The 14,735-nt window shown below is 48.4% G+C and overlaps 1 protein-coding gene across 1 annotated transcript in view; it reads left to right on the forward strand.

The window, feature by feature from the left end:
- Window positions 1–14,735, forward strand: part of LOC147669001 (disintegrin and metalloproteinase domain-containing protein 9-like) — a gene marked incomplete at its 3' end in the record, with an annotated part of 870,311 nt that overhangs the window by 348,347 nt on the left and 507,229 nt on the right. The window contains exon 11 of the mRNA XM_086948294.1: window positions 8,942–9,031. Coding sequence (XP_086804420.1) covers window positions 8,942–9,031 — 90 coding nt within the window. The remainder of the gene's footprint in view (window positions 1–8,941; window positions 9,032–14,735) is intronic.

Here is a 14,735-nt window from a genome sequence, read left to right on the forward strand (position 1 = left end):
GAGTGCCGTCTCCGTTGCTACCCCCTTCTCCTTGTTTGACCCTTCATCCTGCCATTCGGCATCCCAGTGTGAGGGTCCCAATTCTTACACACCGCCCGTCGGTGTGTCTTCGTAGCAAGTATTATCTCCTTATTTCCGCCACGCCGCCAGGGAGGCTTACGTCTTCCTGCGGCTCCCCCCTTCGTGTCCGAGACAGGGCGCTTCTTTTTATGTGCAACCCGCCAGTGCCATCGCACCCCACAGGTTGTTCCACAACGCCTCTAACCCCACATCAGACAGGTGGACTCCGCCCCTTGCATAGAGCTCGGGGCAGCAAGGGTGGATGAGCCCTTGTCTTAAACTTTCCATACCGTTGACCCTGCAGAATTTGCTTGCTGCTATGTTCAGCTTCCTTCTGGAATTCTCTACTGCTCTTCTCAACTCTGCCCCGCGCCATACCTGTCTGCTGATGAGGTCCGACCATTTGACAGCCGTACCCTTAAACGCTCTGGCTGTCTCTGTGAGGTCTCTATGGATGTCATGGAGGAGCGCCTTCCTTCCCCTGCTCACCAGGTCGTTCCCCCCTAAGTGGATGATCACCACCTCTGGTAACCAGGGTGTGTCTGCCTGCACTCTCTCCAGCGTCGCCGGTAGCTGGTCCCATCTCATCCCTGGCCTGCCCAACCACTGGATGCATGTGTGCACCGGCCTATCTTTCCGCTTGCAGCCGGCTTGCTGCCACCAGGCCTGCAACCTGGCCTCGAACGAATGGCCCACCACCAGCACCAGCCGAGGTCTCCTCCCTGCTGGAGTAACATTTACAATAGTCAGTTTGCTGCCGGGGTGATGCCCCCGAGCCTGTCAATGATCAATTGATTTTTTATATCAGGTGGAGCCTGACGTATGCATTGGGTTATGATGAATAAATACTGCCCTGAATGAAGAAATGCTTAAGTCGTGTTCTTTTTGAGAGGTCCGGATGGGCACAATGAGAGCACCAGAAATTTGGGAAATTGCATGATCACTCGGCGAGTGGAATTTACGCATGTTGAACTTAAAATAACGAGTAAAATGAATGAACAGATGAAAGTAAATGGAGTATTTTTTTGAAGTAATTGCAGAGTTCGGTGCAATTAAGCTGTGCGTTTGGATGGTGCGCGATGTCGCACCATTGTTAAAGCGTCATATACTAAGAGTGTGTTTTTGGGCTCAGCACTCACCATTCAGCACGAAGGTAAAAAGTGAAAGAAACAAGCAAGTGTCAAGAAAAAGGAGTGCATCCTGTTCCTATATTAGCTGGAGTAAACAGAAAGCCCAACATCGGGATAGCACCCACATGGTTGAAAATGATTGAAATCTTTAAACAGAAAGACAGATGAGATATTTCACTCGCTAGGCGATTACACCGTGACTTCATCGAGGATAGAATTTGTACGATCAGGAAATGGACATTACAGTATATAACAGTTGGGTTTAAAATATTTAAGCTGTTTTAAATTTACGAGACTTTTAGTGCGTTTTGCAGTTCACTAAGAAGTGCCTCATGAGGAATGTAGTTTTGTCAACACAGCAGCAGGCAGGAGCAACTACAATGTGGAGAAAGCGGGGAAGTCGCAATTAGCATAATTAGTGGGTGGGTAGAAAGAAGGATATTAAAAAAGAGGAAGGGAGGGGTGCAGTTCAGATCGGGTTGATTTATTGCCATGAATGCCGGCAGGCAGCATACCTCGGATCCTCTATGCAGTGCAGCCGGATAGTGCTCCCAGCCCAAGCCTGGTTGGTCTTCGAGCCCCGTAGCCGAATCTCAATCTGGGCCTTTTGCAGCGTTATGTCCCTGGCTTGTAGGCAGTTATCAGCAGGCCCACCCCTGCGCTGTGCCACCAGTTCGCTGATGCGGATGGCAAAGGCTGCTCTAAACAGGCTGAGCTCGAATGCGTCCCTCGTGACGCCTCCCAAGGCTTCTAATAGGAGAGCCAGTTTGGAAAAATCTATCGGCCGTCTGCTATCCATTCTCTTGCCCTCGGCGCGCCTCCAACCTTTCATGGCTGCCTTGATGTAGTGAGATGCCACAGGGTCGCGCCCCGCCGCCAACTTTGTAAAGAGTGTCACTGCTTCTAGGTGCGCTTGTGCCCAGGACCTTGATTTTCTACTGTTGTATGCCCACAGGATGAACCTCTCCACAGCCTTGCCTGTTGCCCTGGCGTCCTCTAGGTTTCGGATACCCCCTATCTGCATTACTGTGCCCACATACTTTCTATATCTCTTCGCTGCTTCGAGACGAGGGCCTGGTTCACCAACGCTGCGAGGTCTACTCCGCTAGGTCCCACAGGTGTTCCAGGAAAGGGGTCATGTCCTGATCTGCCCTGGGTGCCAGCGGCCTGAATCTGTTCATCTGTGCTCTTGAAAGGGCGTCTGCCAGCTCGTTCTCCACCCCTGGTACGTGCCGTGCCCTCAGGTCTATGTTGCCTTCCAACTGTAATTTAACCAGATGGCGCATTAGTGTCAGTATCTCTGGGCACCTGGCTGCCCCTTTGTTTATAGATTGTACCACCCTCTTGTTGTCGGACCAGATTGTGAGCTTCATGTTGCGCAGCTCATGTTTCCAGATCGCCAGGGCCACCACAATGGGAAATAGTTCAAGGAATGTTATGTTTCCTGTTTTTCCTGAACTGGCCATTGCCCCCTGCACCACTTGCTGCCCAGGATGGCCCCAAAACAATGGCTCCCGGCTGCATCTGTGAAAAGCGCAATCTGCCTGCATGTCACCCATCCTTCCCCCCAGATGAGGATCCCGTTAAAGTTCCTCAGAAATGAGTCCCACATCTGCAGGTCCTGTTTCACGCCCGCTCCTAGTCTAACATGGTGGTGTTTGCGTGTCATGCCTGATGTCAAATGGGTCAGTCGCCTAGCGAACACCCTGCCTGCCGGGATCACCCTTGCCGCAAAATTGAGCTTACCAATCAGCCCCTGGAGCTCCCTGAGTGTCGCTTTTTCTTTTCCGCACAGGTTCTTGATATCCTCCCTGAACTCTGTCACCTTTCCTTCTGGCAACTTGGAGGGGCCTGCAATGGAGTCCGGCTCTATCACTAGGAACGTGATCGTTGTTGCCGGGCCCACTGTCTTCTCTGCCGCTGGCGGGACCCTTAACTCCTTAGACAAAGCTTGGAATGCGGCTAATGTCCGTCCGCATATGTCATTAGCGGCCGGGCCTGTGAAGAGGAAGTCATCCAGGTAATGGAGCTTCCCCCTTCCTTGTGCCTGGCGTGTAGGGCCCATTCCAGGAATGTGCTGAACGTCTCAAATTAAGCACAAGACACTGAACAACCCATGGGCAAGGCTTTGTCAAAGTAAAGCTCCCCTCCCCACTGAAAATCCAGGAGGTGGAAACTGGAAGGATGGACTGTGAGAAGGCGGAATGCCGATTCTATGTCTACTTTAGCCATAAGGGCTCCGTGGCCTGACGCTCGTACTAGGTCGATGGCATCGTCCACTGTGGCGTAACCCACTGAGCAAGCCTCGGGGCTGATCCCGTCATTAATGGATGACCCTTCGGGGAATGACAGATGGTCCGCTCTCGACAGACGGCCACCGGGCAACAACGGAGGAGGGATTCACGATCTCGGAGCGCATCGCTTTTCCGGAACACACACACGTTTTCGGACGGCTTCTCGACTTTCGGATCCCCGCCCGGTAAACACCGGAAACGCACCGTTTCCAGTGTCCTAACACTGAAGGTAGTAATACGCCCTAACAGTTTTCCAAATGAGTGGAGATCACTCGTTTGGCTTATAACTCCACTGGACAACCTACCACTTTCTATCAACAATTACTAGATACGAAGAAATCCCAGTGTCTCTCTCGAGTTTTACCTACGTGAGACTTCACCACATTCCCAGACTAAAGCTCAACCCATACGCTGGAGTTGAGTCCTAAGCCCTGAAGAGTCGTGTTGACTCCACGGCACACGACGAAACACGTGTCGGCATATTGTGACATTCCTTACGTCTGGACAAAATAAATCTTCGCCCTGCTGGGATTAGAACACACCAAAGAATCTGCTTCTATTATATTGTTGTTATCTGTTTTGTTTATACCCATTGTGTTTCACTATCTTGTGGTTGCGAGAGCTTCGCTGCAGGACAGATGGTGAATCAGTCTAAATTGACCTGGATCCTTTTTTGGTACCACCCCCAGTGGAGAGACCACTAACCCCGCCTGCAGTAGGGGAGGCAAGGGGCCTTCTATTCTGCCCAATGAGTTCTCTTTTTCTAACTTCTTGGAGACTACCTCGGGGTGTTGGAGGGCCAATTTTAAATTCTTTGCCCCGCCTCACGGTGGGGTGCCCTCGAAGGGGATAACAAACCCCTCTTCAAATCCTTTCACTAATGTCTTGGTGTAATCTTTGTTGTGGTACATGTTTGCAAGCCTGCGTAGTTGTGCTGTGTTGATGGGGGACCTGGCTAGGCTGTATTGATGGAACTCTCCTGGACCCCCCCCCTTCCTCAGTCGCCCTCTCACTGCTTCTTCCCTTTCTCTTTTTTGTCCCTTCCTTGGTCGCTTTTTCGCTTGCACCCCACTGTCGGGTGTCCACCCCCACAACTGGAGAAAGCGTGCAGGAACTTGCACGACGATCCCCATGAACATTCGTTAGTTTCATATTTCCAGCATATGGCTGGCCCTCCCCGCGGTGGCGAGGTCTTCCATGTGTTGTGCGCTCTGCCTTTCTGGAAAGTCCTACTCTTCCCCTTGTGATGGGGGGAACGAAAGGGCTGTTCGCTCCTACCTGCCCAGTGCCTGGTTTTCTAAGCAATCATTATCTTGTGGATGAACCCAGACACATCTTCCTCGTTTCATTCCATCTCTGGATGGGTCTGCATCTTTAAACGGAAACCCTTATCATACTCCAGCCAAGCATCACCGGGGAACTGCCTCTGTGCATTGTGTATGTTGGCCTCATAGAGCCAAAGGTCTGCGGCGCAGCGCGGGAACTTCTCCACAACTTTCCTTCCGCCTTTCTCTCCTATCTTCTCTCCTATCTTCTTCTTTCTTATCGCAAGCATCAGCTCTAGCCCATCAAGTTGGATCTCTAGCAAAGTGAAAATGTCTTTAAACTCCTTCTTCCAAATTCTCTCCTTGACTGACAGAGGTATCAAACTGGCTAGTCCCGCGGCTCTAGTTGTTAAGGATGCGGGCCGGGACGCGCATAGGGGTCTTGCGCCGGCAGGGTGGTGTTAGGCCGCCGGCTGGGCCGCCCCAGCCTGTTACTGGTGACCCTAAGCCCCCTCGTCCTGTTGGAGCGCTCTGTCCCCCCAGCTGCACTTGCCGCACCCACCCAGGGTCTATTAAGTGCCACGGAAGGCCTGAACATTCCTCGTCCTCTGGGTCGCTGGCGCCCCCTTCCCCTTGCACGTCCCGCCCCTGCAGGATGAGGGGCGGCATGGCTTTCATGCATTCTTGCACGATCGTGCCAATATGCTCACTGCTCGTTGCTACCATTTCTATTCCTCATCCTGGCCCTTCTGTCCTTGGCTTGCCTGCCGGCGTGGGGGCTTTCTTTCCCGGCTGCGTCCTCATCGCCGCCGCTGCCGTCTCCTTCAGCTTCGCTGGGGTTCTTCTCTGCCGCTTCTGCGCTGGCTCCTCGGCTTCTGCTGGCGGTCGTTTGCTCGGACCTCCTCCGGCACCCTTGCCAAGGTGCGCCTGCAGCCATTCTGTTCCATGTACCTCGGAGGCTGCTCGGATCTCTTTCAACAGCTCCCCTAGCTCCCTCTTACTGGCCATGTTGTTGGATGCTACCTCTTGTTTGGAAGTGCTCGGCCGCTCGGTGGAATAGCTCTTGGATGACCTTCGGCCTGTTCCCGCTCGTTGTCGTCCCGGGCTCGGGCCCAGGCACGGCCCTGCTCGGTCTTCTGTCTGGTATTGCCGTTGATGGTCTGGTTGCTCGGCAGCGCTTCGCCTCCACCTCTAGTCGTCTTCCTGGACAAGATCCTTTCGCCGTGCTGCCGCTGTCCCCGGGTCCACGATGCCAACTGGACCGGGGTGCGGTGTTCTTATGCCCCCCAACTTAGCATCTCTGGTTAGCCGACCTTCTTCCCCAGTGGGGGGTTTACCCCCCGGCCCAGCCCCATTGGCCGCTGGGCAAGGCACCTACCTGGCGAGGAGATAGCGGGGGTCGCAAGGATGTGCAACACAGACTTTCCTGCTTCTGGGGGCGCCACCCGAACCGGTTTTCCTTCCAGGGGCCTGGCGAGGGTTAAGGCGCCGGCCCTCGATCCCCCTGCCGGGGCGGCCTCTGCGAACCAGCTGGAACACTCAGAGAAAGCCTGGGCCTCGGAAACCAATTGCCTTGCTTGATGAAAGAGCCTCAGCAGGAAACAACGAATCCAAACCAGAAATCCAGCGGGGACTACCATCCGCTTACTCAAACTCAAAAACCGACGAGAATGTCAAGCCCCGACCCCAGGAAGGGGAGGGGCTTTACAGGAGTGGAAATCCAGACGTCTCATTATCCATCTACGGGCATTAAGTCCCAAGGAATTCTGGGACATGTAGTACGCTGTGTGCCATCTGCCAATAGACCTGGTAACATGCATAAAGGGTAAAAGAGCCTTAACTGTAGGTGCAGGGAAACCCATCTTTCCTGGCCTACACTGAAGAATCGCGACAAAAATAAGGTAGAAAAGTAATATGCTACTTACCTGCCACTATGTAAACTATAAAACAAACTAACACACTCATTGGATGATGCCATCAATGATGTAATTTAAGATGTCATCAGTGATGTCATAAATTATGTAACAGAACATGTCATTTGTGATGTCATATGTGAGGTAATAAGTAGTGCATGACAGGGGAGCAAGTTATAGTAAGCGCTGCTGACTATAACTGGTGGATTTCTGTGTTTTTTGGGGGGTTCAAAACATTAATGTTATCACTGAGATATTCCCCTGACTATAATGCTACTTTAACCTTTGTTTTTTTGAGTGCATACACACACACACACACACACACACACACACACAGTGCAGCAGCATTCTTGTCCATGTAATTAAGGTTAAGTCTTAAGTCCCATCAGGGCATCACTAATAAATTTGCCCCTTCACCAATTTTTACAAAATATTCTGCTTTCCCATGGATTGTTCCAAATATAATGCAATGTTTCCAATGGTGTTGGGAGGAGGGTTAAAAGTGTCACATTGGTTCCAAAAGTAACTTTGCCCTTTGAAAATTCTGTAGAACAAAGACCGTTCAGCGCGATCATAGGCGCTCCATACAAAGTGGTTCATGAACAACACAAGGAAACCATATTGAAATAAACTTTTCAAGCTATTTGGAACCACATTGTTTCATTTATTCACTGTATATAATTTTGCACCAGTCACTACGCGCCGTCCTCGCTGATTTTATTTGTCACCTGCGTCGCCACCGTGTTTTTCACTCACACACCTTGAGCACCAAGTGCAATTTGGGTTGTTATTATTTGTTTTCTTTGTATATTGTAGTGCTGTTACAACTGCTAATTGCTCTGTTTTTCTCCCCCTTTCCCAATATTTCTACATAAAATTATGCCATGAGCACATGCAGTAATCAAACAGAGTCTTCTTACTTCCTTATGATAATGTTGAATTCATATCGGATGTATGACATTACAACGCATGCTTTTACCACGCATGCTGTTACAACGCAGTTTTTACAACGCATGCTGTTACAACGCATAGCGCTTTGGGGTGCTGGATAGTGAATAGTTTAATTTACTATTCCAACACCAGTCCCCGTGGATAGTAGGGAAGGTGTTGGATAGTAAATTAAAACTATTCCCTATCCTAGAGCGCCCCCCAGTGCAATGCGTTGTAATGGTTTTTGTTGTAAAACCTGCGTTGTAAAAGCACTGCGTTGTATAAGTTTTGTTGTAAAGGATGCTTCCCATTCATATCTTGCCTAATTGCCTTTGAATAATACCAGTTGGGATATCTTATGTGTTTATCATACTCTCTGCCCCAATCCCAACACGGTTGACTGGTTCTTGCTCCTGTTATTTATACACGTAGAACAAATAAGGCAGTGCAACATGTAGATAAGAGGTGATTCTGCCTAACAGGCAGTGGTAGCTTGCTTTAATGAGTGTCAGGGCTCCTCCCTCCTTGTTTCATCCCCATTTTGTATTATATGGGCAAGTGAATAATAACCTATTATTCACTGCAGAAATAATACAAATTATTTGTTATCTCTGCCTGGTGGCTGGAGCAGATGCATAAAGGCTACTGCACCATCTATCAGAGATATTTAAAGGGCTGGTGAAGTCAAAGCCTTGGCCTCATTACCTTGCAAAGACTCTGGTCTACCCCATTAATGATGTGCTGCAGCATCAGTGGTACAGGAAGCCCTTGGCACCTCAGGCATAAGTCCTGCAGTGCCCAGGGTTAGTTGCCAATCACGCCGTCACCTCATCCTCTCTCATCTCGTCACAGGGCAGGGTGGGATCGAGACCGCTACTGATCCTGACTTGTCCTGTGACAAGATGGGAAAAGGTGACATAGCAAAGCAAGAAGCTGACTGCTGGGGCCTACGCATCATTGCTGAGACTTCAGTTTTCATTTTACTGCTTCAAGCATGTGGGTGGGAAGAAGTTGTGTTTCTGTCCCAAGGGCCTAACAGGCAACTGAAAGGGACCATGTGGACCGCTGAAAGCAGGAAATTCACTTGCACCCATTGATGTCCTTTTATAGCAGTATAGGAACCCTGATTTACTGCCTTTTTATCCCTTAAGATTGTAAGAACCATATTGCAACCCTTTCTTCACCCTAAAAGAATGTCAACCTCTTTTCTCTATAGATACATGCACAAATATGCACGAGCATGCTAAACCTGCTATAACTTCTTTCCCATAATAGATAACAAGCATTATGTTAAGTGAGAATCCACAGCAATGTATACATTTTGCTATGATTGCCTCTTTCTTCTCTAGGAATGTAAGAATCCCTGCTGCCGAGCAGCGACCTGCACACTGACGTCAGGTTCACAATGTGCGCATGGCCTCTGCTGTGATAACTGCAAGGTAAAACATTTTTCACCACTGTTTGATTGCACTGAACATGAACATATATGTATAGCAACGTTTGTGAATGTCTGGCATTGTCTTTGAGCGAGATCATCCTAAAGAATGATGAAACTCCAATTGGGTCATGTACATAGAGAGCTTTTACTTCCTGGGACTCTTCATTACTCTGATTTCCCAGTCCTTACTCCTCTCCTTTCAGGCACCACGTTTCCGGAGTCCATTTTTTAAAATATAAAAATCCTCTTAACTATCCCCAGTGGAGGAGGGTAGATCACATGAATAGAAACAAAAAAGGGTGAATCTGAGTAATGTGTGTTACCAGTAACTAATTTAAGCATTATCTCGTCACCCGAACCCCAAACTAGTCATCATTTCACCTAGGATAAATCATGAGGATATACCGCAGCAGTAAATCTTAATTTTTAGTCAATTATGGAATCAAAAGCACACCAGTTTACCAGCTTTCCAACTGCATACATGTTATGGTATGTTAATTTGATTTGTATAGCGCACTAATCACCCAAGAGGGTATCCAGGTGCTTGGGCAGGTGTGTAAATTTGTGGTCTTCAATGTGTTTATAGGAAGAGCCAGGTCTTCAGCTTCTTGCGGAACTCAAGAATTGAGGAGGAGGCGCTGATGTGTTGATGGAGGTTGTTCCATGTCTTGGGTGTGATGTTGGAGAATGAGCAACATTCAGTTTTGCTTTTGCAGATGGAGGGGATGTGTTAGTGAGGCAGAGAGTAAGTGTCTGGTAGTTTGGTGAAAGTGTATGCAGCTGGTCAGGATTTCTGGTCCTGTGTTGTGTATGGCTTTGTGTGTGTGTGCCTGAAAAGTTTGAATTGGCTGCTCTTGTCAATGGAGAGCCAGTAAAGCTTCCTGAGGTACTTTGTGGTGTGTAATGGGAGGTCAAGTATGAGTCTTGCAGTGGTGGTCTGGAGTCTGTGTAACAGTTGTTTGGAAATTCCGGCATAGAGAGTGTTGACGTAGTCCAGTTTACTGGTGATAAATGCTTGTGAGACGGTACACCTGGTGTTCTGAGGCAATCATCTGAAGATTTTTCGCGGCATGCGTAGCATGTGGAAGCAGAAGGTGCACACTGCATTGACTTGAGTTGCCATGTTGAGCTTGTCACCTAGGATGATCCCCTAGACTTCTTGCGTCATCTGTGGGCATCGGTGTTGGTCCTAGCTCCAACGGCCACCAGGTGCAGTCCCATAGGGAGGGCTTGTTGCCGAAGACCAGAGCTTGGAGTTGGAGTTGAGCCTCAGGCAGTTGGTTCTCATCCAGTCTGCTACCATGATCATGCAGTTGGGGAAGTTGGTTATGGTGGTGGTTGCTTTATCTGTAAGGTAGAAGATGAGTTGAGTGTCATCAGCATAGGAGATGACAGTGATGTCTTGTGATCAGATGATATTAGTGTCATGTATATGTGGAAAAGGATGGGCTCAGTCCCAATCCCTGTAGGACTCTTCCTATCAATTTCTTGGTCTCTGATGTTATGGATGAACACATGACCCTTAGGGTTCTTCCTGTGAAGGAACAGATCCAATTGAAATCGGATCCTTGTATGCTAATTTTGGGGAGTCTTCTGATTAGGGTGTTATGGGAGATAGTGTTGAAGGCCACATAGAGTTCAAGCAAGATGGGGGCTGCTATTCTCCTCAGTCCAGGATGATTTATTGTCATTGGTGGGCGCTGTTTTAGTGCTGTGGTTCTTTCTGAATCCTGATTGAGTGTTCTCTAGAAGATGGTGAAGTTCGAGGTGGGTTGTGGGTTGCTTGTTGATGGCCTCCCCAATCACTTCCGCTGGACAGAGAAGCAGGGAGATGGGTCGGAGGTTGTTCAGTTGATTCGGGTCGGCTGCGGCCAACTTGAGGAGGGCGTTGATTTCTGATAGTTTCCATTTATCTCGGAAAGTGGCATACATGATGGAGGTGTTGATCATGTGGGTCAGGGTAGTGCTGATTGGAGATGTTCTGAGGTTGTATATGTAGTGGGGGTATGGGTCCATTACAATCTTCATGCTCAAGCATTTGTAGTCCTGGGAGAGGATTCTGGGTCAGTTATCAAATCTCCTCTTTACAATCCAGTCCAGGAGCTATAGTAATACCAATGCCAATGACATAAACCAACATTGAGACTACTCTCAATGTGTCAGGGTAGAACCCTCCTTCTACTTTAGGTCCTGAAGTGACTGTACCTCCAAGAAAATCCAAATGCCTCTTTACCCATGTTGTACTGTATGAGTAGGTTGCACTTTACCCGGTACCTCATAGCTCTTGTTAGAGAGTTATCAAAGCATCTACAGGGGATACATTGGAGTTAACCTTGTATAGTATCATGCAAAACATTCACAAATGATGAACCCCCGGCCCTGTGGCATTTCCAGTATAACCAAGCAATAAGAGAGGTATGACCCAAACACCTGTGCCCACACTCCATCTTCATCATAATTTTTATTACCACTTATATTTATTGTTATTATTTCATTGTTAAATGGCATTTTTAAAGCACAGCCTCCATTCCATTCTCCAGGAGTGCTTTGGTGCTATAGAAACAATTTAGACCGATGTGAATGGCAGGAAAGCAAATTTCTTATGGGCATCTATTGGGTAAACAAACACATATTTAGGGATTTACTAAAATATATCAGATTTAGTTGGGTGTGAATCATTCAGAGAAAGCTGTTACATATTTTATCTTTTTGCTCTTAAAATGCTCTGCCACCCCAGTGTTTCTTCATATATTTAGGATCTCAGTCCACAATTGCAAGCAAGACCACAGAGAGTGGTGAGGGCCTCCCTGTGTTGTAAGGTACTCAACCTTTGTCCAGGATGAACTGGCAGCTTGTATCCAATTGTGCTTAATTCCTGGTCTGCCTCAGATGGTGATTAGATTCTGATTAGATTCTTGATTAGATTCTGGTCGACCACTAACCATTGAAGTACATACATTTCGAGCTTCTATAATTTACAATGGGACTTTTTTAATTACTCCTGATTGCTATTGCTGGTGGTTTTCTTTATTTTGATGTCATTGTAATCATTAAAATGTTATCATTTGCTAACAGAATTGTTCTTCACTTGTTTATTTCTCATACTCTCATGTTGTTGTACATGTATCATATGTCATTTACACTGATGAAAGTCTTTCTGCTTTTGCCAGGCTACCAAGAATGAGCCCTGGTTCCCTGACAGAAACACATTTATTTAATTAGAATAAGATTGATTTTGCTTTGGGGCATCTCAGCCATGGCTCAACCAAGACTACAGCACGTATAGTTTAACAATCTGGTATACTGTAATGAACTATGGCTATTGCTTTGACATAAGACTACAACATCAAAGACCAAGATTGCAAAGCTTGATTATGTGGGGTTTACTCCTGGAAATGCAGGATTAAGTAAAGTCACGAGTACTCCAACAATATCTTCTAAAAGAAAATCATTGTGGCTCTGGCCCCTTAGATGTCTCAAAGTCTTATGCATAAATAAATCAAGGTTAACATTATTAAGGAAGGAAAACGTAATTATTTCAACATTTGGTTACTCCAGTAGGTCACTGAAGACTAGTACTGACAAACTGCGAGCGTGTCGCACTCACTGGCAGGTTTCACCAAACCTGTGCAAAACAGGAGCAGGTTTCAGCTATAACACTTGTTTAATGCACATATCCCTGCAAAGGGTAACCTGGCCTCAGTGCCTTGATTAGTGGGATGCTTTCTGTGTGGTGGGAGACACCTGTTATCCTTCATTTCTTTGTGTGAATGTGCTGCAATCCAGCCAAAGATGAACGTGAATGGACAACAGGGAATGATGACCTGCTTGCCGTTTAACCTGCCATGCTGAGAGCTTAGCAGGGAGGGCGGGATTCAGAGAGATCAGTGCCCTTGTCCTCCTTCAGTCCTGCTTCTCAAATATGGCAAAGGTGGTGCTTGTACCTCAAAAACAGCAGCCTGCATGCAACAAAGATTCAAGAGCTGAAATCCAGAATTGTGATCCTTTAACTTGATTTTGGATCCTGTGGCAGTGTCTGCAGTCGGCTTCATGGAACAGGGCAGGCATGCGGGCTTACCATCCATCTGAATGACACGCTCACCTCCCAGATCGGAAAAATGTCTCTGGAGCTTCACTGTCACCATAGAATTCACAGCAGACATTAGAATAAACTTCCATAGTTGCCAAAAAAGCCCAATTTCTCTTGTGGCACTGAAGACCAGATGTTTTTTGGCACCTTCATAAGCTTAGAACTTTGGATCCTGTCTTGTGGGGGTTGTAGACTGGCAAAGCACAGGTGAGGAGTCCTCCGTGAACATGGTTTTATGGGTAAGTAAGTGAAGTAGTGTGGCTCACTGGTTAGAGGCGGCAGACCCGAGAGCAGAGGACGGCCCGGGACCAGGGTTCGATTCCCGGCGCAGCAGGTTTCTGGACCAGGGTCAGCGGACTCGATAATTCTCTCGCCTCGGTGCCCACTCTGATCAGCGATCACACTCGGCAACTCTGGGCACTAGCTTGCCTCATCTTCACTAACGGCCCCACCAGACCGCCGGGGATGCCTGGTCTCACCCTGGAGATACCCATTAAGGGACCATCTCTCAGGGAAGCCAGGAAGGGTTTCGCAGCGGTCGAAGCGCCTTGGGACCCTCCGGGTAAGTAGCGCGCTATATAAATGCCTATACATACATACATTTATGGGTGACTGATCCCTGGGACCTGGCTAAAAACCTGCGTGGCCCTTTGGATCTTTCAACTCTGCACTTTTTGGGCCCTGAATGATCCTTGGAGTCCCCTCAGGGTGGTGGAAGTCCCACTGCCCCTACGTACACCATCCTTTGCCGCTCTGACTTTAACAGCATATTGGAGGGCCTGAGGCCCTTTTGTACTTATTTTGATGGCGGACCACATCGAGGGCCTCTGACCAAACCTATCTCTGGCTGGGGCCCTGAGGCTGATGTCTGGGTCTACATATCACCATCACCTGTTGGGGGACTTAGAGATAAGTGTTGATATCCACCCTGTCTCCCCTATTGCTCTGGCCCTCATTGATAGCAGCTTGAATGCACTGCGCAGGGACTCCTCCTTCCCTACCTGACACTCACTCAGCCACGCACCCCCTGGGACTTACCCTGAATCCTGTATAACCTTATTGGTTTGCTTGGTCTGGTGTCCCCTTCTTTGGGAGACAGCACTACTATACGCACTTGGTCATGGGTATGGGGTGGGGAAGAGAGATAGCACGCTCAAGTACATGTTACTCAAAACTCCCAGGGCCCAGACCGGAGATGCTGCTAGCACAGTGGAGACACTAGACTCTGGTGGTCTGGATGCACCAACCATGCGCCCTTTTCTCAAATTTATGTTTGCCTCCCTCCAAGAGGATCTTCAGTCCTTCAAGAAAGAATTTGCCAGCAACCTTAAGGTGGTTTAACGCAACATTGATTGCCTTGGAGACACTGGACCTGCAGGCCCATGCAGAGGACCTGGAGAACAGGTCACGCTGCAATAACATCTGTATTAGAGGTGTCCCATCCGGGGCAGAGGGAGCAGACATCACCTGGGTCATCAGGGATATCTTTAGATCGATCCTGGAGGCATACCCAGATATGGACATCAAGTTGGATCGTACCCACAGAGTCAGTCCTAAAAGTTCGCCCACAGCTCATCCACCTGCTTTATTAACGTGTGTCAAGGAGTTCCCACTA

Source organism: Lissotriton vulgaris, unplaced genomic scaffold, assembly GCF_964263255.1.
Source record: "Lissotriton vulgaris unplaced genomic scaffold, aLisVul1.2 SCAFFOLD_840, whole genome shotgun sequence".
Lineage (NCBI taxonomy): Eukaryota > Metazoa > Chordata > Amphibia > Caudata > Salamandridae > Lissotriton > Lissotriton vulgaris.